The sequence below is a fragment of the Centruroides vittatus genome, unplaced genomic scaffold (assembly GCF_030686945.1).
Source record: "Centruroides vittatus isolate TY-2023 unplaced genomic scaffold, ASM3068694v2 contig_453, whole genome shotgun sequence".
Lineage (NCBI taxonomy): Eukaryota > Metazoa > Arthropoda > Arachnida > Scorpiones > Buthidae > Centruroides > Centruroides vittatus.
The window spans coordinates 260,096-286,011 of NW_027122249.1; the positions used below are offsets into that span (position 1 = coordinate 260,096).

The following is a 25,916-nucleotide window of genomic DNA, read 5'->3' on the forward strand; positions in this document are numbered from 1 at the left end:
TACTATAATAAGTGGATAAAAACTACAAAATATTTTATATTATTGCTAAACAAATAATTTTGAATCAAGAAATATTAAGAAATTAAAAAAATAAGCAGATTTATTGAGTAAATAACTACAGATGGACCAAATAATGTTTTTTGGCTGAATACTGAATAATTATTCAGATTTAACTGTTGCCAAATACTGAAATATTCTGTTTTTCCTGAATACTAAATATTCAGCCAAATATCAGCTTGACTTACTGTATTTCAAATGCCTAAAACAAAAGGCTTATAGCAGTGTTTTTCCAAACTTTTTTCATACTTCCAACCCCTTGTAAAACCCCTTTTTAAAAGCAAAGATGATACTGAAAATGAATTTTTTTTTAAATTTAAGCATTTATAAAATAAACAGAAAATAATAGTCAAAAAATACCTCAAAGTACTTCATTGATTAATATAAAAATAATTAATGATGGGACCTGATGCAATGAGACTAATTCTTTCACTCCTGGCTCAATATCCATAAGTAGCATTATTAAATTGACTAAACACAATCAACAAAATCTTTAATATCCAGTAATGAAAAATTTAATGTAAAAACATTGACAAATGTTTTTGATCTTAAACAAGATCTGCATTAGGTCAATAATGATATTCCAAATTGAAATGAGCAGAATTTTTAAAAAAAATTTTAAATACATAGGACAAAAACATGTATGTTTAATTTACATATTTTAAGTTTTTACATTTTTAAATTTTTCGTTACTAGATGTTAAACGTTTTGTTGATTATTTTTAGTAATTTGTTCCAGTTATTGAGAAGGTAATTTTATTAAATTGACTATTTACAGTCAGGGTAACACAAGAGACTTTATTATTTTAAATAGTTTTTTGTCAGATTCTTATAAACACTGTAAAGCTATTGGCAACATTTTCACAGCAGAACTTGTGAATAAAATAATGATGAAGGTTTTGTGGATATTCCATTCTTTGCTGTAATAGTTAAACTTGTTAAAATACAATACTGGGAGGATGCACTTTACCTTTTGTTTAAATAAGCATAACTTTACCATCTTATCTTAGCATAATCTTATTTATATATAAAAAATGTATATCATTGAACTTGTAACTTGTGTGTTTTCACATTACATTTACAAAGAAATGTACTTTTTGCAATTATGCGTAAAGTTCTGTCCCAAAAATTGACTTGGTAGTTTATCTGATTTTAAGTTCAGTAGTAAAATATTTTTGTTTTAAAATTTTTATTCTTCTTGTTTTCCAATGTTTCCTAACTGTTCCCCACTTGCTTTTCAACTTCCTGATGAGTGTTCCCAAGGGGGACTATAGTGCTCTCTCTGGGAATCACTGGTTAGAGCAGTGGTTCTTAACCGGTGGTCCGTGGACCACTGGTGGTCCCTGAAAGCACCCAAAGTGGTCCGTGAAGTCATCCTAAAATTATTAAATAAATGACGACGAGTTGACGACGAGTTTTGTCAGTTCAAATTTCAAATACATTTTGCTTATTTAATGGATTTTTTGCACAAACTAAATAAATTGAACCTTCAACTGCAACGGTCAGGAAATATGAAATTGGAAGGCACTAGCAATATATTTGCATTTGAAGATAAAATCAGTACGTTTATTGCTAAAATCGACCTATTGATCAGCAAAGTTGAAAAAGAGAATTTTTCTGCGTTTGATACATTGAACCCAATTATTGACAGTGTGCTGAGATGCCCACCAGTGGCTGAGTGGTTCTGTCACTAAACACTGAGAGTTTGATCGCGGGTTCTTACTGCGTTCGGATGGGCTGGCACGTGGAGTTCTCCAGGTTTTCTCCACGTTTGCAACACCTGAATAGGGGCCAGTTTCTTTTAAAAGACCTCCTGGAAGGCATTATTCGGAGACTGATCCACAATCCTTTCATAGTCAACATTTCTGAGGTGCTGGATAAAATACAAGAAGAGTTAATTGAAATGTAACACGATAGTAACTGCAAGGATACTTTCGAGACAGGAATTAATCTTGAAGATTTTTGGATCCATAAAGCTATTGCTTTCTCTAAAATTCGAGAAATTGCTTTACGGTACCTAACTTTATTTTCAACCACACATTTATGCAAGCAAGGATTCTCAGTGCTTTTGATAATTAAAAGTAAACATCGAAATCGGTTGGATGCCAGTGTCGACATGCATTTGGCTTTGAGTAGCACTGAACAAAGAATCCAGCAGTTGGTAAACACTATGCAGTTACAAAAATTGCACTAAAATAATATAATTAATGTAACATTTTTGCAAATAATATAATACTCTTGGTTTCGAATAATTTTATACCTATTTAATTTATAGAACAACCTTTATAAGAACTTATATTACTGCCAAACAGCTCGTGGTCCATGGCAAGTAAAAATTTTGATAAATGGTCCGTCATCACTAAAAGGTTAAGAACCACTGGGTTAGAGTAAGGTACAAAGTAGTACCTTCTATTCAGTAATAGATTATACAGAAGTATATCAAACATTGCACATATATAACAAGTATATCAACAATTAGTTGAGATGGCACCTAATGTGTACTTCTAGTAGCAAATTATTTAGTATTAATCATTAAATTAGCGGGGTTATAGCCAAATTTATTTAATGCAAATGTTTGGTTATGTTTTTATATTACATGATTTTTTAGAAATAAAACCATATATAATGAAAAGTAAAAAATGAAATCTTGCCATTTTTGCCTGGTTTTTTTCCAATACTACTAAACAGTGTATTTAGTGAATGTATCAAAGCTGGAAATATTTATGAACAACAAAATTACTACTAATAATGCTTAAGTCAAATAGTTTGGAGTCAAATACATGTGCTTAATATTTGGTTGAAAAGTGGATAGTTACTTTGTAGCCAAATACTCTATCCAACGCTATAAATCTTGATCTTTTCAATATCAAATCTTGATTATTGGTTATATAGATAAGTGGATGAGGCTAGCCAATTAAAAAGCTTATCTTTTAAGCAGTGAATATATAACAAAATATTAAAAACAAACTAGCCAATTAGTTAGAACTTAAATATTTCATAGAAAAACTTCATTGGATAATCAAGCACTAATCCAGTAGAAATCAGAATAAAGAAATCCTTGGAATAAGAAAATAACTAATAGAAAAACTTTCAGTACAAAAAAAACAGCTTAAAATAATTTCTTTCCAACACAAAAGTGAAATAAAACAAAGCTAACAATATGCAAATTGGAACAATGTTATTATAATCATGCATTGCATCAATTGTAGGGACGCTGATGGGCTTACCACCGCTTGGAAGTCTTTTTGTGACATGTTGACGTAATTGTAAACTTTTTCGATAATTCTTGGATTATTTTGTTCACTTTAAGCTTTCCGTTAATTTTTTGTATTTATCGCATTTATTAATTTTTGTAGTTTTTGCACTTATTGATTTTTATTATATAACCTAGGGCTTCCCAAACTGTGCGCCACGACGCCCCAGGGCATCGCAGCGCTATCTTAGGGGAGGCGCGAGATGATACCTACAGGTCGCCATGGGCGTAGCTGGGAAGGGGCATGGGTGGGCACAGCCTCCCCCAGTTAACCTGGTGCTCCTCCCCAGAAAATTACAGCTTCTACTAGGCCCCACCCATAACAAAATCCTGGCTAAGCCAATGCAGGTAGCCTGCACGCGATGTAATGAGTGAGTGCGCGACGCATGCGTCTCATCACACCCGCTCCTCCATCTTCTTGTTCTTTCGTTCAGTCTTTTGTTTTTGTTGATTATAAGCGTTGATAAATCAGTGTTTTGATTTCAATTGTGTTGTATTTAATTTATGCATCGTAAAATGGATAACTTTATTCAAATAAATAGAAAACGTGTTGAAGACTCAGGAAAGAGTACAAAGAAAACTGTAAAAATACGAAAAAAGTACAGAAAATATGATGACCAATATTTAGATTTTGGATTTACCTATGTTAGCAAAGGAAATGTGGAACTATCCTAATGTGTTGTTTGTCATAAGGTGCTGGCAGCCGAAAGTATGCTTCCTAATAAATTGAAATGTCATTTAGAAACAACTCAGAGTAATTTACAAGGAAAACTGCGAGATTTTTTTCTAAGAAAATTGCGAGAACTGAAAAATCAGTTGACATCCTTGTTTTCCAGAGCTTCTATTCCCTCCAAAGTATTGCTCGCCTCTTACAAGGTCGCTCACCGTATTGCCAAATGCAAAAAACCACACACAATTGCTGAAGATCTTATCTTACCTGCAATGATTGATATGGTATCAGCGATGATTGGAGAATTGGCGGCTAAAGAAATTAAAAATATTCCTCTTTCTAACAATACTATTAGTCATCGCATTTATGACATAGCTGAAGACATTAATGAGCAAATCCTGAAAAAACTTTCTGGTTTATTTGCCATTCAACGGGATGAAGCGACAGACAGTAATAATGATGCTCTATTAATATGTTACATGCGGTACATGGAAGAAACAAATGGATTTGAGGCAGTGGCGTAGCGTAGTGGGGGCAGCAGGGGCGGCATTTTTTACAATAAATAATAATTTGTAAAAATTTGAACTCTTTCATTTCATATTGTTGTTGTACCTACGATTTACTCATCAATCGCACACCGCGCTGAATAAACAATAACCTCGAATGTTTTTTATAAGTTGTCCGTTTTTTCACCTGATGAAGAACTTTTATTCGAAAACGTTTGTGAAAATCGTAATTATGTGATAACGCACCGTTCTTGGTTTTTTGTGTGAGGTTATTGTTGTACCTACGATTCAGACTGATTGAAATGAGCACAGAATTTTTCATTACTTATTCTCTGACGAAACTGGGGAATTTCCTTTCTTTAAATGAATGTATAATAATAACATCTTGCTCATTGTAGCGATTGACAACACCATCTGTACTGACTTGTAGGGATTCCCCATATTTTATTTAAGGGGGGCGGCTGACACCCACGCTACACCACTGATGTGAGGATCGTTATTTTGCAAAGAAATGACTGATACTGGGAAGGCTAGTGATTTGTTTTGCGATCATAGATTCATACATGGAAGAAAATAACATTCAATGGGAGAACCGTGTCGGTGTGTGTACAGATGGAGCTCACGCAATGTCAGGGCAGTATGGAGGACTTCAAACTCATTAAAACCAAGGCTCCAAATGCAAAATGGACACATTGCGTCATACATACGGAGGCCCTGGCTACAAAAAAATATTTCACCCGAATTAAACCTTGTGATGGATATAATTATTAAAGTGATAGTTTTTATAAAAAACAAGACCCGTGAAGGCAAAATTTTTCCAAAAGATTTGGGTGCCGAGCATACATCTTTACTTTATTACTGTAACTCTCGTTGGTTGTTGAGAAATGATGTACTCTCTCGTGTTTACAAATTAAAAAATGAGTTGTACACGTATTTATTGATCGAATCGCATCGTGATGCAGAAAAGTTTAAAGACAGACTTTTTAATAAAACTGGCGTATCTTTGTGACATTTAATTTCTCAAATACGTCTGTTTGAGAAATTGAATGTCCTTAATAAATCGCTGCAGGGAAACGAAACGCATATACTGCAATTGGCTGATAACATTGCAGCATTTAAAAAGAAGTTGCTGTTGTGGAAAAGAAAAATAGAAGCAAGGAAATACTGACTGTTTTCCTGTTTTAAATGGCTTTCTGCAAGAAAAATTTATTAAAAACTGGAGCCAAGTTTGCAATTGATATTTATCCAACACTTATCAACATTAAGCACCCATTTTGATACATATTTTTCAAAGAATCTAGATCAATACGATTGGATTAGAGACTGTACATTCCAATCGATCCCACCTCTCATCTACACATTCAACAGTCGATGAAGAACAGCTGTTAGAACTATCTTGTGATATGAGCCTAAAACTAAGATTCAATAAAAAACTATTTGAATTTTGGAGCAATACATCCCAAGAATATCCTATCATCAGTACTACAGCTTTGAAGGTTTTTTTACCGTTTGCTATGTCGTACTTGTGTGAAACTGGCTTTTCTGCAGTTGTAGTAATCAAGTCGAAATACAGGTCACAAATTTAGAAAAAGAAATGAGAGTAGCCATTTCAAAGCTTCAGCCCCGACTTGAGAAGTTATGCTCAGAAAAGCAAGCTCATCCTTCTCATTAATTGTACTGTTATGTTTTCTAATAAATAATAATTATTAAGATTCTATATTCTTTGGAGTTTTCTTTGAATAATAAAGAAATTTTAATGTCTGCTAGAGATACATGCAGGTATCTTCTTTTAGAAGGGTGTTGCAAAAAAACTACAGCCTGTAAAGGGAGTTGCAGTATAAAAAAGATTGGGAATCCTTGGTATAACCAATTATTTAAAATTTAGTTTATGTAATTTTTGTTTGAATTTCACATTCGATTTAAGGAAAGTAACTGATGATGGACGCTCAATGTGTTTGAAAATGTTCTTAATATTAAAGAATATGTGCTGAAGTTTGAATGGTTTTTTATTTTATTGATTCTTCAGTAAGCAGTTATACGTTTATTATTTTTTATTTTATGTTGTTATAATCATAGTTAAAGGCCATTACAGTAGCTTATTACTCTAGGTCATACTACTAGGTCATACTTGCTAAGGCCACTCAGATGGCTTTTCACATGGGTATTAATCACAATATTATAAATCACCTTATGTAGTTGTAGACTGCTGTGCTTTCTTGTTATTTTCTTCATCTACACTGTCATTTGTATATACTAGTATATTTGAATATTTGCAATGTGTATTGACCTATAAAGCAGAGGCAAAGAATCTGAAGACTGAGACTTCCTTTTCTAATGGATCACATGTGAGAATCATGTCTAACAGTCATTTGACATTTAGTTCTCTGTAGACAGGTGATTAGAACTAATGCATCCTAGTCAGCTGGATTTTTTTTATAGATCTTGTAGAAGTTTTTTAAGCCTTTAAGATGATAAAATAGAATTTGCCGTTGGTCAGTCATTAGTTGGTCTGTCCAAAATATGGATGATAAACAGAATTTTTATTTTTCTCTAAACTTACAAGGAGTGTCTTTAAAAAAAATATTAAGAATTATTTGCATGGTACAGACATTGTCTGCCATGCAGATAATTTTTCCTGAAAGTATTAAAGCATGTATAAATGAACATAATTCTTCTGTTCATTTCTTGTATGTCCCTTCATTCATGTTTTAATATTAGTACTTATTAGACACTTTTTCTTGAACTTTTCACTTTTTTTTACTATTAAGTGTACATTTTTTTAGTTCATCTATAGTTACTAGTATGTATTTACCACTATTTTTAGTTATTAGCAATTACTATTAATAATATCTGATATATTTTATATTGCCAAATGGTCTGCCTGATGCTACAAAATAACTGTTATACAAATAGCACATACAGTATGTAGCTATATTTAAGTTTTCTATGTGATGTGTCTACTTTTTCTGATGTGATGTATGTGCTGTTAAGGTCTAATGTTTCCAGACTTACGTTGTGTATGTGGTATGATGTCTGTGCAAAAGGACTACTGGCACAATAAATACATTATCTATTCTCCATAGATATTTTATAAACAAGTTAAGGATTTTCTACTTTTTCAGTGTATGTATTTTGTATGTTGTGGAATAATTGTTTCTGTCTGACATGTGATTTTTGTTCTGCTTGTCAGTCAGTGGGATCTGTCCTGTTGTCATGGGTTGTTTTGTGATTATGGCTCACCCACTAATCAAATGACAGCCCAATAAGAATCCAGCTGTATCATATGGCTAAATAATTACTAAGACTGGAGATAGGCAGTTAAGTCACCATCTTGTGATAAATTTAATAATCAGAAATAAATTTTCATTTAGATATTTTCTTCCAGAATATTCTGTTCTCTGTACCAACTAGAGATCAAATTGACTTTGGGTGATTGTGTTAGACAGCCTTCATGGCACTCAGTTGACTAAGTTTTTACTCAGCATGATGTATATACAGGGTGATTTTATAATTAAAGTTCCAATTTCACAGTTGTCTGAAATAAGAACCAGTGGTTAGAATGACTTGATATTTTGCATAAGTATCTGTGAAACAATGGAATTTTGTTCGGTAAAAGAAATTTAGTTCAAAAATTTGCCACTAGTTGGACAGTTTTGCTTTATTATGGTGGAAAGCGATACAAATGTAAAAAAACATTTATGAGTGACATAACAAATGTTCAATATGCTGTCTTTGTATTCTGATACAAGCTGAAATCACAAAATTAGATGTTTAACAACAGATGTGAGTGTTTCTGTAGAGATGATATGGATATGATGCATGATGCTGGCTTTTAGTTCTGCTAAATTTTGTAATATGTCCCAAAGAATGTTGTTTGATGTCCCCAAAGCCAAAAATGATATGGGTTCAGGATTGATGAATATGCCGACCATGTTACAGGTAAATGGCAGCTGATTATTCTGTCATTTCCAAAATGCCTGCATAATAGATGCTTCATTGGTGTTTATGATATTGAAAATGTTTGATCAGCTGGATCTCTTCTATAGATCTTGTAGAAGTTTGTAAGCCAATAAATACAGAACTTTAAGATAGTAAAATGGATTTGCTATTGGGAGTGATCAGTTGATCTGTCCAAAATGCACACTTCAAGTATAAGTAATATGCATCTTTTTGATACTGTCAGTATGCATCACAGATCCCTCTAGTGGCAAACTTTTAACTAAATTTTTTCTTCACCAAATAAACTCCTATTGCTTCATGAATGTGCATACAAAATGTGAAGTCATTCTGACCAGTGGTTCTTATTTTAAACCATTGTGAAATTGGATTTTAATTACAATCATCCTATATATAAAACCAAACCCAATAAATGTTACTCACTAATCAAATGACAAGCTGAACTCTTATTGGGCTATAATATTGTAACATCTGATTTTTTCAAAGCCTGGAAATTACCTATGGCATTACATAAACAAAAACAAAATTAAGGGTCGGTTGATACAGGCCTGGACTTTTAAACAGGCGAAAGCATGAACAAATTTGTTCAAATGTAACCTAATTTTAGCAAAAAATATTTTCAAAATAAAGTCTTCATTATATGTCAAAGAATTGAATTTATTATTATATGATCAATTATATACAATAGTTAATAGTAATAAATATGAAGTAAGTTAGAAAAAATGTATGGTACAAGTTACAAAATTCAACAATACTTTATCTAATCATAACCAAAAACCAAGTATATATAAAACTTTCCTGTCACTTAGGACTTAAACTTAGTTCTAAGACAATTCTAAGTTTATCTCCACAAAAATCTCACAAATAGGAAAACTTGACTATTTACAAAAATTAGGCAAATTAGATCGTAAGACTATCTGTCACGCCAAAAGGGAAAAAGTTGTCTTGAAATCTTTGCTTGCCAATTATTCACTTAGGAACTTCACCTTGCTTGCTTACAGGAACTTCACATCTTTCTTTGACTTTGTTAGGTCTTTTATACTCCTTGATGTGAAATAACAGCTATGCCACTCTAACTCATTTTACATAATCGTACTAACAATTGTTATTTTTCTTTTTATTTGCAATCTTTCAAACATTTGTCTTTACCACCCTTTTCAAAAAAATCACTTTTTGATTTTTAGAATCACTCACAATTGGGATTAAGAGACCATTCTTTAATTAGGCTGCAATTATTTGAAAAAGATTATAGATCTATAGATTTTCACTGTTGTCCATCCGTCTGTCTTTCCTTAATCTAGAGAAGAGTTAGATAAACGAAAGATGAGATCAGATATGGAAACTTTGGGCAGGAGGCCCTGATTAACTATGTACAAACTTCTGGTTTGCACTGGAAGTCATGTTTCAAATTCAAAAATGTTCCTCTGAAAGGAGTTAGATGGATGACCAGCATGACTATTGCTAGCTGGAAAGTATGATTTACAGGGGCAAGCAACTATTAATTTGAGATGGAGAGCATATATTTTAAATAAATAAATTAAAAATTGCAGCCCAGCATTGTGACAATGTCATAATAAATAATTGCTCGTTTGAGTGATTTTCAAATAGGAATAAATTAATCTGAGATGCTATAGTATATTGGTAATAGGCGGTATGGGTGTCAGTCATGGTAAGACTATTATTTTTTCAAGTTTAGATTTTTCTTTTTTGTTGAAGCTTTTGTCCTTTTTAACAAAATAAAACATCCCCAAATAAATAATGAGAAATAAATACTTTTATTTTTGGGGTGTTTAAAGTTCAGACTCGACTCCTTACAATATTAATTAGTTGTAGCCCAATAAGAATCTGTATCATTTGATTTAAAAACACTTATCAGGTTTGGTTTTATATGTAATTATATGATCACTGTCTTATTATATTTGGTGATTATTTTTTTAAATTATCTGGGGTATATATTTGTAGTATGACTGCTATGCATGTTCTTTTTGTATTGTATTTGCTGTTTGGTTATTTTGGATGTAAGTAGTCTATGTTAAAAGCTTGCAATCTGACATACTAGTAGCCTGGGATGCCTCCCTACTAGGTGTTCTTTACAAATTCCCATGAGGCACATTTGATCCACTTAATATATGAAAGTTTAATGTGCTTAATTTTTAAAAGTTTGATGTGCTTAAAGAATTGTATATATTTATATATATTATCTTAAAAACTAATCTTAATAAATCAATACACAAACAGCAAACAGGATTTCTATATTAGAAAGTGAAGATATTCTTTATTCAAAGTAATTGAAATAAATAAAACTAATACACTTAAAAATTCCTACGCCCTTACGTCTTTTTCTGCCCCCCTTTGCCACATGGTGGGTCTGACTCGGTGGAGAGGAGGTGTGTAAATCAGGGTGTGTATCAGGTTAGGGACATTAGTGGATACTGTTAGACATGACACGACAATGGCTTATATATATATATAGATGTTGTAGGAAGTATGATACCATATCATATCCAAAATTGTATAAGTTATCTCACTGGTTAGTCATTTGTATAGATTAGTTCACAGACATTTGCTAATGAAAGTGAAATGTAAAAAGGGATTGGTTTTGTTTAGTAAATTTGGTTTTCATTGCAGGATGAGAACAGCATAAGTATACCCAATCAGTTGTGGTAAACATCTTTCCAACAAGATGTCTGATAACAGCAAGTTAGTAATAATGCCACCATCTGTTTATTAAAAATGAAAAAAAAAATGGAGCATTGCAAATTTTACTTCAATTGTTTCTAGCCGTAGAATGTGTGCTCTACAGCAACAATGACAAAAACAAATGTTTGTTGCTGATGTCTTGGATTTTCCCTTACTTGACATCAGCAAATCTGCCATTCTGATTGGTGGGAATATTTTTTGCCAGCAAAAAACTTAAATACATTGGACTGCCAGCATGATTCACTATACAAACATTTGCTGGATATGGTGCCACTAATGATGTAAAATTTGCTTTTTGTTTTGCTAGTGAATCGTACTTTGTATGAACTAGCCTTAAATGTTTCTTTTAACATGTTTTCTGTAGTTCCTTATATTTATGACCTGGTCTTATATGGTAGTCATAACCTGGCAGTGAAAAATCTTTCATCTTTTCAAAGAGTATTCCTGAGCCAGCCAGCAGTTTGATGCAGTTTTTTCAACATGAGCCTAGCCAAGATTATTAGGATGCCTACCTTGGATCCTTCCAGACCCCTTCCAACTCCAAGACCATTCATGGTATCTGTGTTTTTTTATGTACTTTGTTATATCCAGATCAGTGTTGTGTAGGTTTAATGGTGTATTGTTTTTGTCTGAAAGAGTAACAGCTTTGTAATTGTAATGATTCTTTTTTTTTATTACTTTCTGTAGAAATACTTTTGTAGTGTTTGTATTTCTTTACAGTGAAGATTTATTATACAGTAGAAGTTTTTTTAATCTGACCTAAGGGACCAGATTGGTGCCAGATTATTGGGTATTTTTGTATTTTCACAAAATTTGATAAGTTATTTGTGATCTGAATATTGTAGACATTGCTGTATATTTTGTACCAATACACACTACTGTATATTTCAGATTGTTTACGCTTGCCCCTTTAATCAGTGTGAATATATTTCAATCAAACTTAACAGGATAGTTATGTGAGGTAATAAGTACTAAAACATTAACATATTATTGCATAATCAACATTACAGCATATGTATATGAAATCATTGTTAATGTTTGTTTTCCAGACATGTGCTATATACATATTTACAAAAGCTATACATGCTCAAAGTATGAGATCTGTTTGTATGCCCTTGTATTGAAGATTGAACATTGTGTTTTTTGTGAGGTTGGTTACAGATGACAGCATCTGTTATTTAGAGTGTGCTATTTGGAGGTAAAAATAATAGGATAATTTTGAATGGTCTGGGGATTGTAAAAATGTCCATTTAAGTAGAGGTGTGGCCACTATTCAGGAGTGTTCATTAATAGAGATTTTACTGTATTATCATATCAAATACTAACTTTTGTGCCAAAATTCATCAAAATTTGTGGGGAACATAGGTGTAAAACTTGTGACTGTAAATAGATGGTTGATGTTAATACCTAATAGTGCCAGAAGTTTGGTTTAGAAATAAGATTGTAGAAACCAGATTGGCCTGTCAATTCTATTGGCTTTGCTGAAGGAATGTCAGTTGCTTTTTATCTGTCACTAGTGTGAGTGAAGAGTGACTTGAAAATGAATAGTAGCGTTATGGAGGAAAGCTCCTCTTCCAGCATATATGAGTCACGACTGGGGACTTTAAAGTCCCCAGTCGTGACTCATATATGCTGGAAGAGGAGATCAGAATGAAGGTCCGGGTAGCATAACTGGCAATGCATCTGCACGGCAAATGGGAGTTGTGGGTTCGAGTCCTGCTTCGGGCCAATTCTTTTCTTCCAGTTTATTCTAAATTAAATTATTCTTATTATTAGTTTGCGCAAGAGATGGCACTACTAAAATTAACCCGTTCACTTACAGCTGTTGGCTGTGTTGTTACTTATAATATCGGGTTTCGTTGGTGTTTATTTGTATACCTACTTTTCCATTCCCCTATATAATGTTGCTTTTGTTGTGTTGATGTACCTGTATTTTATGTTTAACCAATTTGACAATGGATTTAAGGCCAGACAGAACCAGAGAGGACTTCAGAAATTTTCCTAGAAAATGCTCTGCCATATATGTTTTTCATTTGTTTTGATGTGTGTTGTGAAGACTAAGGAGTAGTATTATTGTGCAATATTGTATTATATTTTTTAAAAAATGTAATGAGTATTAGATGTATTTGTGTAGATGTAATGTAAACAATAGCCAGTATATATGTGAAATGCTGTCAAATGCAACTAATAAAATGCTTTCTTGTAAATTTCGGTATGTAACTGGTTCAGACACCGTTATTTTCACAACTTTATTTTACCTAGATATATGAGTAAAATAAAGTTGTTGATTGGCTAGTATTTTTGGAGCCTGTGGATGTGATAATTCCTCGAAAATAACTGTCTGAACTGGTTACATATTGAAATTTAAAAAAAAAAGGAACAGAAGGATAAATCAAAGCTTTCCTGTAATCTATATAGGCCAATGTTAGGTTTGTTGTTTGTGCACTTGTAGAATGACTGAATCTATGAGTAACTGTTCTTTGGATTCTGTTTTTATTATTCTGCGAAAATGTTCTATTATTCAGTATATTGATATACTTTGTGATGCACAATATATTTTGTGTTAGAAGGTATGTGTTCAGTATGTATTGTGTAATAATTTATCTAATGCATCACTACCTCTTCTAATTTTCTTAAATGTTTTCAGTCTCTTCATCTGGATTTTTTAGTCTTGAATTTCTGGAAACATTTGAATTCTTTTTCCTGCTTATATACCTGAAGAGGGCTGATGAAGAGGCCAAAAACAGTTATTTTTTTTAAAGAAAATAACTGCTAGAAGAAGTAATGAAGCATTAGGTAGATTGTTAGTTGTCATCTCATTTCCAGCTTCAGTGAATGTTTTTGATGTAAACAATAGCCAGTATTGTGTAAAGGCTTTAGTAGTTTTTTCTCAATGTAGATGATGCCTGGTGTAAGATATCTCTTGTGTGGATTACTGATCATTTGTGTAAAATGTTTGATTTAATTCCTGATGCAAGTTGTAAAGTTCTTTTTTGTATCAAATTGTGAATGTTGTCAGTACCAGAAGACCTATGCTGCTGTCTTGAAATCCACAAACACTTGTGCAGTTCAAACAGATATCTCTGTCTCTCCAAGTGAATCCTTTACTCGCCATGCGAAATGTTTAATACTGCCATCTACCCAAACACCAGAAAAAGAGAGCAAGAAGACAAAGACACCCCTACCTAAAACAGGGGTAACAACCAGAAATGTGGGTTCTAAAAAAGCCAGTAAGAACCCACTTAACAAACAAAGAGTGAAAGCAGCCCTCTCTAAAGTTTCAAAAAAATCAGAAGCTCAATCTGTGAGTGAGTTTTCTGACATATCTGACGAAGAGCCTAATACGGAGGTTACGAAACCAAAGTCACCTCCAAAAGAGAGACCCCCTGTTAAATTAAAGAGGGATACCCTCGCAAAGAATGCTACCTCAAACACATAATGGATTATAAAATAATCCAATGGAACTGTCGTGGTTTCCGCAACAACTTCTCTGACGTTAAACACCTGACATACTCTACCTCATCTCTCTGCGTGGCACTCCAGGAAACACATCTAAAACCTGGAGAAAGAATTTCTTTAAAAGGATTCGATCTTTACCGTAAAGATGACGACAGCCACACCCGCGCCAGTGGAGGTGTGGCTGTACTGGTTTCAAACCGCATCCCGTCTTTTCCGGTACAAATAACAACAGAGCTGCAAGCTGTGGCAGTCAGAATATCTATGGGCGTCACTGTCACAGTTTGTTCCATATACTTGCCACCAGATGTCAGAGTCAATGAGGATGAATTGGATGCATTGGTTGAACAGCTGCCAACTCCTTTTTTTTTACTTGGTGATTTCAATGGCCACAATCCAATGTGGGGCAGTCACGATATCAACCGTCGAGGCAGAGCCATTGAAAGATTCATAGGTAATTACCAACTATATTTATTTAATACTGGAGAAGTGACATACTTCCACGCCCCAACAAGAACATTCACTGCCATTGATCTATCATTAGCAACCCCAAATCTGTTTTCAGCATTTATATGGGAGGTTGGATCTAATCCACTTTCCAGTGACCACTTCCCAATATTTCTAAAATACCAAGGCAGAGAAAGCTGTGAAACAGCCCGTCCACCACGCTGGAAGCTTGAAACGGCAGATTGGCCTGCTTTTTCCTCTTTGGCTAATATCACTGAGGAAATGGTCAATACTGCCGATATCAATGATGCAGTCGAAGTTGTCACTTCCAGTATTATTCAGGCAGCCGAAAAAACAATGGGGAAAACGTCAACCAGATATCCAAAACATCCGAAACCATGGTGGGATCAAAATTGCGAGGCAGCATTTAAAAAGCAAAAGAAAGCATGGGGGATTTTCAGAAGATACCCCACTGCTAACAATTTGGTCGCTTTTAAGATAGCAAAGGCTAATGCCAGAAAAATAAGAAGGCAAAGCCAAAGGGACTCTTGGAGGAAGTATGTTTCTAGCATAACATCTTCCACCAGCTCAAAAGCAGTCTGGGATAAAATCCATAAAATCAATGGAAAATATGCTTCTCACTCTCTGTCCATGCTGGAAAGTAATGGCACAATAATCAGTGACATAAAAGGTATTGCTGATTTGTTGGGTGAAACATTTTCGTCTTCATCCAGCAATATTATGTATACAAGGGATTTTCAGGCTTATAAAGTCCAAACTGAAAAACAATATCTAAACTTCCACTCCCCATCTGATGAGGAATATAATGTGCCATTCAGCAGAATAGAACTATGTACTGCAATCTCTCGCTCGGGGAATACTGCTGTAGGCCCGGATAAAATCCATTACAGCATGATTAAAAATCTGTCAGGCAATTCCCTTAGTAACCTTCTGAATCTGTTTAACAGAATATGGACAGAATGTATTTTCCCTGACTCTTGGAGGCTATCAATTATTATTCCCATTCCCAAGCCAGGTAAAGACTGCAAGAATCCCTCTAATTATAGACCAATTTCTCTGACTAGTTGTCTCTGCAAACTTTTCGAGAGAATGGTCAACAGACGTTTGATGTTCCTCCTAGAGGAAAAGAACTACTTTTCACCACATCAGAGTGGATTTCGTAGGAACAGAAGTACCACAGACAATTTAGTAAACCTTGAAACATCTATACGCGAAGCGTTTATTAGACGACAGCACTTAGTGTCTGTGTTTTTCGATATAGAGAAGGCCTACGATCGCTGTTGGCGATACGGGATACTCCGTGATCTGCACAAATTCGGATTGCGGGGTAATTTGCCAATTTTTATAAAAAACTTCCTACAGAATCGAAGATTCCAAGTCAGGATGGGCAACACTTTGTCTAGGCCTTTCACACAAGAAGAGGGTGTCCCTCAAGGTTCTATTTTGAGTGTAACTCTGTTCCTAATAAAAATTAACAGTATAACTAACTGTCTTCCTCCCAGTGTGAAACACTCTCTGTATGTGGATGACTTTCAGATTTCCTGTCAGTCTAGTAACATGGGTTTTATTGAGAGACAACTGCAAACCTCCTTAAATCGAATAGACAATTGGTCCAAGACCAATGGTTTCAGTTTTAACGTAGAGAAGACCTCGTGCATCCACTTTTGCCGAAGGCGTGGTTTGCACCTGGACCCTGAAATTCACCTAAATGGGGTTAAAATCCCAATGGTCAACGAAGCAAAATTTTTGGGTGTCGTGTTTGACCATAAATTGACGTTCTTACCACACTTGCGCAATTTGAAGAGTAGATGTTTAAAAGCTTTAAACCTGTTAAAGGTATTGTGCTGCTCATCCTGGGGAGCAGACAAATGTTCTATGCTCAGGATTTATAGGGCCCTTGTTCGCTCTAAGCTGGACTATGGGTGCGTTGTGTATGGCTCTACACGTGAATCTACTCTTCGGATGCTGGATCCAATCCACCATCAAGCATTGCGTTTGTGCACTGGTGCATTTCGAACTTCTCCTGTACAAAGTTTGTATGTGGATGCTCATGAGCCTCCACTATCTCTTAGGAGAGAACAGTTGTCTCTTTTTTATTACATTAAACAGAGATCTCAAAATAAACTTTTAGCTGATTGTTCAGATAGTCAGCTGAGGAGATTATTTGCAGCTCGCCCAAGTAGTGTCCCTACATTTGACATAAGAATGGAGAATGTAAGCAGCACGATTGACCTGGACACAAGCAACATTTCGCAGGTCGAGGTCGATAATATATCACCTTGGTCAATTCCTGTGATAAACGTTGATTTAAGCTTAAAGCAGTTTCTAAAAGAAACCACCCCAGACTACGTTTATAGACAGCACTTCGCAGAAATTCAACATCGTGACAGGAATTTAATTCCTATATACACAGATGGATCTAAATCGGATGACTATGTTGGCTTAGCCTTTGTTTGCCAGGATGAAATCGTGGCAGAGCAAATAGCACCGAAGTCTTCCATTTTTACTGCGGAGTTGCAGGCTATTTATTTAGCCCTAAAGTATATAAATAGGAAAGGTCATCGTTGCTGCGTGATTTACACTGACTCAGTTAGTGCACTTCAGGCTTTGATCTCGTATGAACCTAGTTTTCACTCCATAGTGATTAAAATTCGTAAGCTGATTTGCCATCTTTTTGCGAGGAATTTCTCTATAAAATTTTGTTGGGTCCCAGGCCATGTAGGTATAAGAGGGAATGAAGAAGCTGACGCAGCTGCAAAGTCAGCAAGTCCTTCTCAGCATACAATGCATATTGAAGGAGGTGACTTGAAGCTAGTTGTTAAAAAACGACTAGAGGAGAGATGGCAAAATGTGTGGAACGCACAAGTCCACAATAAACTACACGAGATCAAACCTGTGATAGAAAATTGGACACAGAAGAAACCTTATGACAGGAGATCTGAGGTCATTCTTACTCGTTTGAGAATTGGACATACTCGACTGACTCATCAATACCTTTTGAAGGGTGATGACCAGCCTGTATGTCAGTATTGCAACTGTAATGTAAGTGTTAAGCACATACTGAGCAATTGCATCGCCTCTGAACGGATTCGTAGGCAGCATTTTGGAAATGCAAGTTTTAAAGAGATTTTGGGCCAGAGGCCAAATGTTGATAAATTATTGAACTTTCTAAAAGTTACAAATATTTATAAAGAAATTTAATTATTTATTTATTTATATCCATATACATGTTGTTGTTATACACAGTTTAACTGTTGTATATTTTTGTTATTGGTTTTTTGTTTTTTGTTTGTTCATTTTTATTGTTATTTATGTACATATATATACCGTATGTTGTGGCGCAGCTTGGCCTATATGGCCCTTGTGCCAATAAACTTTAACCAACCAACCAGATGTCTCAACTGTGTATTTCTTGTTTTGAGTTATTGTAAAAAGTGTTAACAAAAGGATCTAAATGATCTCTTCAGTTATCCAGAGACATTTGGAATGTACATTCTTTTGCTTTTTCTCTTGATTATTTCTCAGTAATATAAATAGTCATATGTAAAATGCTAGTGTTGACTTTAGAATTCTATGCAACATCAGAATCATCATAAAATAGGTACAGCAGCTTTTAAATGATTAAAGCCTCAGTCTCTTTTGCACTTTTTTGAGAAACATTTGACACAGTTGAATTCATTATATATAATTGGATTTGTCTGTTTGATATCATATGAAAATGGCTGAACCAATTTCTATGAAACTTATTGTACTTATATTCAGGATCACCCTGGGAAGACTAATTTCCATTTCCAAAATCATTCAATTTTATAAGCTTTGATAGAATTATGATATGTGAACTATTTACTCATGCAGATGTGGTTCTTATCAAGTCTTTTGCATGAATAGGAAGTTTTGTCTGGAGACCAGTGGATGTCCAGATAAACCATGAAATTCAAATACAATAAGCTAATATTGTGGTCACTAACGTGCAAAAATGTATATCAATGAAAGCTGGTCAAATGAAATATAATTGGTCAGCCTGTTAATTGAGCAAAACTATATTCAGTATTGAATGTACATTTCCATTTTTACCTGTGTCAGTGAATCTCTGGAATTTACCTTTTATGTAATATTATTTTTAATGTCAAACCTTTCTTAATATATAATTTTTCTGAACATTACTGAGTACTTTGGCTTGTCTTCTCCATGTTCTGATATAGATCTTCATTAATTAACCAGCTCTTAGTTATGAGAATTATCTCTTTAACATCCACTGGTTCAATTTCAAGTTCTAATCGCTTTGTCATATTAAGGGTCGATTTACACACAACAGTGACGTGCCGGCACAGTGACTGTTTGGTGCATAAACATCGATAAATATCACACACAGCCAATCAGAGTTTCATCTACGACACATGATCTGCATTCTGTCAATCATACAAGTGTCATACATGAAATTCTGATTGGCTATGTGTAATATTTATCGATGCTTACTGCATTGTGCCGGCACGTCACTGTTGTGTGTAAATCAACCCTAATCAGTTTTAGTTACTTAAACATAAACTTTCATAGTTTGAAAATTATCTAGGGGAGTTGAGACTATACCTTTTTCCAAGCTTCTCAAAGAATACTTTATTCTGGATTCTCTAATGATCCTAATTGAATAGGTAATTGTAATGATTTATAAAACATTTCAAATAAATTGTTTCTTTTGCATTTTCAGTTGTTGTAATTGCTTTTGCAAATGTGTCTGAGATTATAGACTTTGAATGAGGAAATTATTTCCTGATACTTAGGTTGAAGTAATGCTACAGCATTACTTTAACCCAGTGTTTCCCAAACTTTTGACATCTGTGTACCCTTTGTATAATTTTCTTCATGCTGAGTACCCCTCATCAAAAAAATTGCATATACCAAAAACCAAAGATAACGAGGATATTCCATTTCTATATGCTGCTGCAATTGAAAAATCGAAAAAGCCAAAATAGAAGACTGTGGAAAATATTGTTCCTAGATATAGCAATATGGACTTTAGGTCTCATTTTCGTCTTTCTAGAAGCACTGTCAAAGTAAGTCTCTGCTAAGAATTGTTAGTTGTAGTAACAACCTACAGAAAAATTGGTTTATTCGGCAATTTTAGCTTTTTATTAATACTAAAAGCATATAACAAACCTTTTTTCCTGTTAGAAAAATTGCACAAAAGCTAAAAATACACACGCGCACATTGTAACAATTTCAATATGTAGATACTGGAGTTTTTTGTGTGACACCTGTTGTCTTGGCATATGGTGGAGGAATACACAGAATCACAGCACCCGGCGAAACCGCTAAGAAGTACATGAAGTTTTTTATTATTTTTCTATGTTCGTAATCGAAAAAAAAGTAAACTGCTTGTTGCACCAGGAACAGCCGAAGCACGGTGCAGCGTGTACCCCCACTAAACTCTTCCCATACCCCTGGGGGTACGCGTACCACACTTTGGGAAACACTGCTTTAACCTATCAAAAAGATTCTATATGACCAGCAGCATTACCAAAAATGATAATCTTTTCCTTTTTAACGAATTACTTTTTTACTTTCTTAAAATATTTTTCAATAGCAGGGGGTAAAATATTTTTGAAACCTACTCACAAAAAGCAGTAATCCGTGCTTTTGTATTACATTTCCAAATCACAGGAAAACTTTGTGTTTTCAAATGCTTGTCATAAAATTGACCAATAAACACTATTAGAGATCCTTTTTAATGTGAAATTTTTATGTCGACCTTTCACGGTAGGATTTGATGTCTACAAAACATCAAAAAGTTTTGCTGGTGGTGATTTGTAGGCACCGAATCCTACCATGAAAGGTTGACATAGATCTGTTTTTAATGTGCAATTTTTAGTAATTTTTAGTAATTTTTAGTAGTTTATCGATCAATTTTATGAAGTTTTTGCTTTATGTCACCTACTGTTTTTAGTCCTTGGATGGAATAAAAGAGGATTTAAGGATGAACATTGTATTATCTTGATTTGTTAATGATTACATTAATGTGAAAATATTTTTCAAATGTGAAAATAATCCTGGGTTGATGTACAATTACAAAAATAAATGATTTTATATCAATTTTTTTACATAGTAACAATTCAAAACAATAATAATTTTTTATTTTTGTAATTTTTATTAGAAAAGTAAGGTCATTCGATATTAATGTAATATCCTAAAAGATGAATAGCAATACGTGAAAATGTAAAATAAGGTAAAAAGAAAAATTTTATAAAATTTTAAAATTAACTTTGGGTTTGAATTACCATCGGGTTTTATGAAGCAAACCATGAATTCTTTTTCTTGTTGTTAATTTTATTTCAATGAACTTTGTTATTTTAATATTTAGTTAGGTAATTTAAAGTTAATAAACCAACAAACACCTAAATAATTGGGCTACTAAATGGCTATAATTAATAAATACAAACGAATTTTGTATAGAGATAAGCATTAGGCACTCTCTCTTAACTAAATTAATAATTGTTCTAAATTATTTATTAAATTATTAAAATTATAATTATTAATTTATTTAAGAGATGGTGCCAAACGTTCACCTCTATACCAAATTTGTTAGTATTTATTAATTAATTATAGCCATTTAGTAGCCTGATTATTTAGGCATTTGTTGGTTTATTAATTATATATCATCAGGTTTTGAGATGTATTATATTTATAATTAAAGTTATTATATTTAAGTACTTTAATAAAGTAAAATACACTATTTTTACTGTTTTAACTGAAGTATTGAAAATGATACAATAAAAATAAAAATTATATTAATATTTCAAATTGAATTTTTATACTCATCATATATAATTATTCCTCTTTTATATTTTTATAAAATGATATATAAATTTTTAATTTAAAAATTTTTATATTTTTTTATTTATTTTAAAATTTAAACGTATAAAGTGAATTTAATGATTAGAATTAATACAAAATTGTTTTTAGTTAAATTAATCAAATTATAGCATTATTCTTTATTTGCATTAAATTTCCTGTAATATATTAAGTTGGCAGTTAAGCTCAAAGCCTGTCTGTCTGAGTTTAAACTAATTGCTTTTTTTTATTACTTTGAATAATAAATTTATATATACATCTTTTTAAGATATCTTTCAGATTCTCATAAAGATTATAAATATAATTTAAACTCCTTTTAAATTTATTGTCACCAATTCTTTCATTGCATTGTATTTAACATTTTCTTGTACCGTACCATTGAACTATCCTCCTTTTTCATTAATTTGACTTTAGAGAAGATATAATTTTCAGATGAAATTAGAAAAACCGAGATGATTTTAGTTCCAATTTCTGGACTTTGTGAAACTTCTGATCATTCAGAATGAGGGGTGTGTTTTCATACATCTTTGTTAGTGAAATTATTTTTGTCTTTTTCAAAGTGCTATTTTGATAATTAGATTTGATTCCTTTATAAATGTTTTAGAATTCAAACTGCTGTTGATCATCCATAATATTTATCTGTAAAATCCATAGTGTTTATATCATAATTGTCATTCTGAGATCTGAAAAACCTGCATGTAATAGAGAACATCATACATTGAATAATTTTTTGCAAGAAACTTTCTTTGCCTATTCATAAAATGAGCCAAATTAATATTTAATAACAAAAATCTATTGGAGCTCATAGTAAAATAAGTTTTTCTTACATTTGGCTAACCAATTCATCGTTGGGGGCTTTAGTTGCCTGAAAATACAAGTGTTACTTAATGGCTCAATAAAACAGGTTTTTATTATTTTAAGAAATTGGAGTTATTTTCATTATTCACAAATTAATATTTGCTGTAATTATGTTTTTACCTAATTTAAAGTTAATAATTTTGTAGAATACACATTAATGGACATACAAGGTAAAAATAGTACATTAATAAAAATAATTTTTATTTTTTAACAGATGGAAGTTGTTTCTCAGCATTGATGACACTTTTTGAAAACTTTAGTAGATTGCCATTTTAGTTTTTTATTTACTTGATTATTGATATTTCATCTTTATAGCAGTTACAACCAAAAAAGTCCACTTCTTACTAATAGTCCAACGAAAATTATCATTTGCAATATCTTTTTTAGACAAATTAGAAAGTTTTTGGAGACACCTACTAATTTTTGCATTATTTTCAATAAATCTTGTGCCATCTCAAGGAACATGCTTATACTAAATACTAGATTTTGAATTTTTATTTAACCAACAAAATTTAATGTTTATAATAATGTAGCAAAAGAATAATGATAGCAATTTGCATATATACTTTTAATTAATCTAATTGTTTCTTTACCTTTTCTTGAATACAGGTACTCCTTACTTTACGACCTATCTGCTTAATGACCATTCGCACTTACAACCAATCGAGTTTCGACCTGCAGTTCAGGGAATCCCCTTTCTCAGCTTGAATGTTGGTCAGTGGCGAATGGTGACATGCGCACTAAGTGTACTATAATAGGCTAATAGCCTACTATAATAGTCTTTTTTTATGAATAAATTTGAAGTTTGTTGCATAATTTGGTTAATTTTAAAACAATCCTATATTCCCGGCGCAAGTTCCTCGCTTATCGACCAATTCGCTTAACGACGTAGTCATCGGAACGGAAGTTGGTCGTAAAGTGAGGAGTACCTGTACACTGAATTGTGTTCTCACATTTTCCAAATCTATAAAACATTTTTACATGTTTTTAGTAGATTTGGTTCTAAAATTTAACTGCCAAACTTTTTTATTTATTTCAACTCTTGTTGGTTTTAGATATTTTAATAAGAATATCAGTTATGTTTTGAAAAGGCTTATTAATTCTTTTGAACACTAACATTTTTTTTAATTATGATGTTTTATATATATACTAATTTTAGGTGGTATCATGGAAGATTGGATAGATACACTGCTGAACAGAGGCTTCAAGCAGCTTCAAAATTGGGAAGTTACTTGGTCAGAGAAAGTGATCGAAAACCAGGATCGTATGTTTTGTCTTATTTTGGACATACTGGAATTAATCATTTTAGGTAATATTTATTAAATTATCATTACTACAATAAAAAATATTAATTTAGTAAAGTAATAGATAATTATTTTAATAAATGTATTAGTTATTAAATACGGAAGATAAAATTTTTATTATGGAATTCATCAACTTAAGACAATTTTGTCGAATTTCAGAATCACCGCTGTTTGTGGTGATTATTACATTGGAGGAAGACAGTTTGATTCATTATCTGATTTAATTGGATATTATACTAGTTGGTCGGATTTGTTAAAAAAAGAAAGACTTGTTCATCCTGTACCACCACCTGAGGTAATGTTTTAAAATTTATTTCATATAATTTTTATAAGGTTTCAACCATAATTCTTTCATAAAAATACTTAGATTAATTCCATTCAATTTAACAAATACTATAAAATATTGAAAAGTCATACTATTACAGCTGCCCTACAGAAAAACAGGTGTATATTTCTCCAAACTTAGAGTAAACAAGGCAAATGAGCAAATATCTACTTTGTAGAAACACAAATGCTTTAACTAATGATATTATTTTATTCATAGTTGATTCCTCGTTTGTTAATGTGGATAATGTTCTAATTATTTTTAAATATGCTATTTTATTGACCTTTTTAAAGTGGTAAAATGAAGATAAAAGTGGATTTCATACTAAAGGAACAGTATGTTGCCAAGTAAAAAACATAGTAAATGCATACTGTGTTTTTTCCTTACCAATTTTACCATTACTTTTTAAATTTTTTATCTATGGAAAACTCTGCAATACTGCCCATGCAATTATAATAATAGTAAGAAAACAAAATTGTTATTTATTTTTGAGTGTAGACAGTCTTGGTTGTATACAAACAATTGACCATTGTGCATCTAAGAGCAAAACTGCTTCTGGTTATTTTTTGTAAGTTGACTGTCTACAGTCTAATTTATGATTAAGTTATTTGTTTCTATTTTATTTCTTTTGTTACTTCAAAAGTTGACTTTATATTATGAAGAATCTTCCAAATTTATGTGAATTTTATTCATTAATATTAAAATTCTGTCGAAAAGTAGGATATTACCTATTTAAGATTCTGTTATTCTTATAAAATCTGAACAGTGTTATGCTATTGTGAGATAATACCCAAATCAGCCAATTGTCACATAATTTAGTCCATATCCATGTCTATGCTAAGGGAAATTTTATAAGTAAAGTATTGAATAGAATTAAATCATACTCAGAATCATCCTTCATCTACAATAAACATAATATTACTATCATTATTACTGTAAAGTCCACTCTAGATACTCACAAACTATTTTTCACTTGATTCTTTAAACAACTTAATTTGTGAATATATGATCTCTATTAAAACAATTATTTATAATAATCTCTGTTTTCATTAAGGGAATATTGGCTTAGCTAGTGAAATGACTCTAAGAGAGAGAGTATGTCGCCAATTTCTTCCATATTAATTAAAATGTGTCTCTAACTGACTTATACTGATGGACTGAGGTAAATAAAAACAGTTTATGTCATATTTAGAATTAGCTTGTTAAAAAAAATGGTTTAATTGACCTCAAAATAAAGTAAATTTGTTGTGTTTTCATGTTCGTTCAGATATAGGTACGATAATGTTTATATTGTTACATAATGATTCATGATAATGTGTTAATATTGCGCAGGTGTACTGGGTCTACTTTTGCAGTGTCGTAACACAAGTACAGTGGTTTACGTGTTCAAAGACACTCGTGTAAGATAGATATTTTTGTGTGATGTTTTTATTTCTCTATTCTGTTGAGATAAATTAGAGAGAAATTTGTTATTGAAATAAAACAAATCTAAATTAAAATATCATAATTAGGAAATT

At 32.4% G+C, this 25,916-nt stretch overlaps 1 protein-coding gene across 1 annotated transcript in view; it reads left to right on the forward strand.

Moving 5' to 3' along the window:
- Positions 1–25,916, forward strand: part of vap (RAS p21 protein activator vap) — a 102,694-nt gene that overhangs the window by 12,923 nt on the left and 63,855 nt on the right. Inside the window, 2 exon segments of the mRNA XM_067272789.1 lie at positions 23,930–24,079; positions 24,234–24,369. Of these exon segments, the coding sequence (XP_067128890.1) occupies positions 23,930–24,079; positions 24,234–24,369 (286 nt within the window).